The 660-nt window shown below is 69.4% G+C and overlaps 1 protein-coding gene across 2 annotated transcripts in view; it reads left to right on the forward strand.

The window, feature by feature from the left end:
• The window catches only part of LINGO1 (leucine rich repeat and Ig domain containing 1), a 68,120-nt gene that overhangs the window by 48,797 nt on the left and 18,663 nt on the right, over window positions 1-660 (forward strand). The window contains exon 1 of one of the 2 annotated variants that reach the window (XM_006142588.2): window positions 7-203. The exons of the other annotated variant lie outside the window; for it this stretch is intronic. Coding sequence (XP_006142650.1) covers window positions 198-203 — 6 coding nt within the window. The 5' untranslated portion in view covers window positions 7-197. Of the gene's footprint in view, window positions 1-6; window positions 204-660 lie in introns of those variants that run through there. 2 annotated transcript variants of the gene reach the window in all.

Genomic DNA, 660 nt, shown 5'->3' on the forward strand with positions numbered 1-660 from the left:
CCGCGGCTCCGGTTTGGCTCCAACCGGCGTGGGGCAGACAGACAGACGGCCAGCCCTGCGAGGGCGCGCGGACTGCCGGGCGGAGGTGTTGGAGGAGGAGGAGACGGAGGAGGGGGCTGGGCAGGGGCTGGGGCCGTGCCGGCGGGGGGGGACATGCGATTGGTGACCGAGCCGAGCAGACGGAAGGCGCGCCCGAGATGCAGGTGAGCCGGGCGGCCCGCGGCGAGCGCCCCTGGGGGCCGCTGTCAGCCTGGGCTGCGCCCTCTTGGGGCTGCGGGGCATCCCGTGCCACCCAGACTCTCCCCAGGGTCCACAGGCTTGACCCCCCTCTCGGACCTCAGAAACGAAGATTCTTCCTTTCCTGGTCTCCCCCACCCTGACAAATTCCATGTTGGCAAGCGGGAACTCTTCCCCCTCCCCACCATGGGAGTCCTGGTCCTGCCCATCCCGCTCAGTCCCCTCCTGGTCTGAGCATTGGTCACCCTAGAGCATAAGCCCCCTTTGGCCCTGGTGGGAGCCTCCCTAGACCCCAGAGACCCCCAGGTCGTCCCCCCACCACACACACACACCAGGCATTCCCAGGCGGGTGGGTGCAGGTGGGGCTGGGTTTATGGGCAGGCTCCAGCCGGGGCAGCAGCTCTCCTCCCACAAACGCCGCTG

This window comes from Tupaia chinensis, unplaced genomic scaffold (genome assembly GCF_000334495.1).
Source record: "Tupaia chinensis unplaced genomic scaffold, TupChi_1.0 Scaffold000078_1, whole genome shotgun sequence".
Classification (NCBI taxonomy): domain Eukaryota; kingdom Metazoa; phylum Chordata; class Mammalia; order Scandentia; family Tupaiidae; genus Tupaia; species Tupaia belangeri.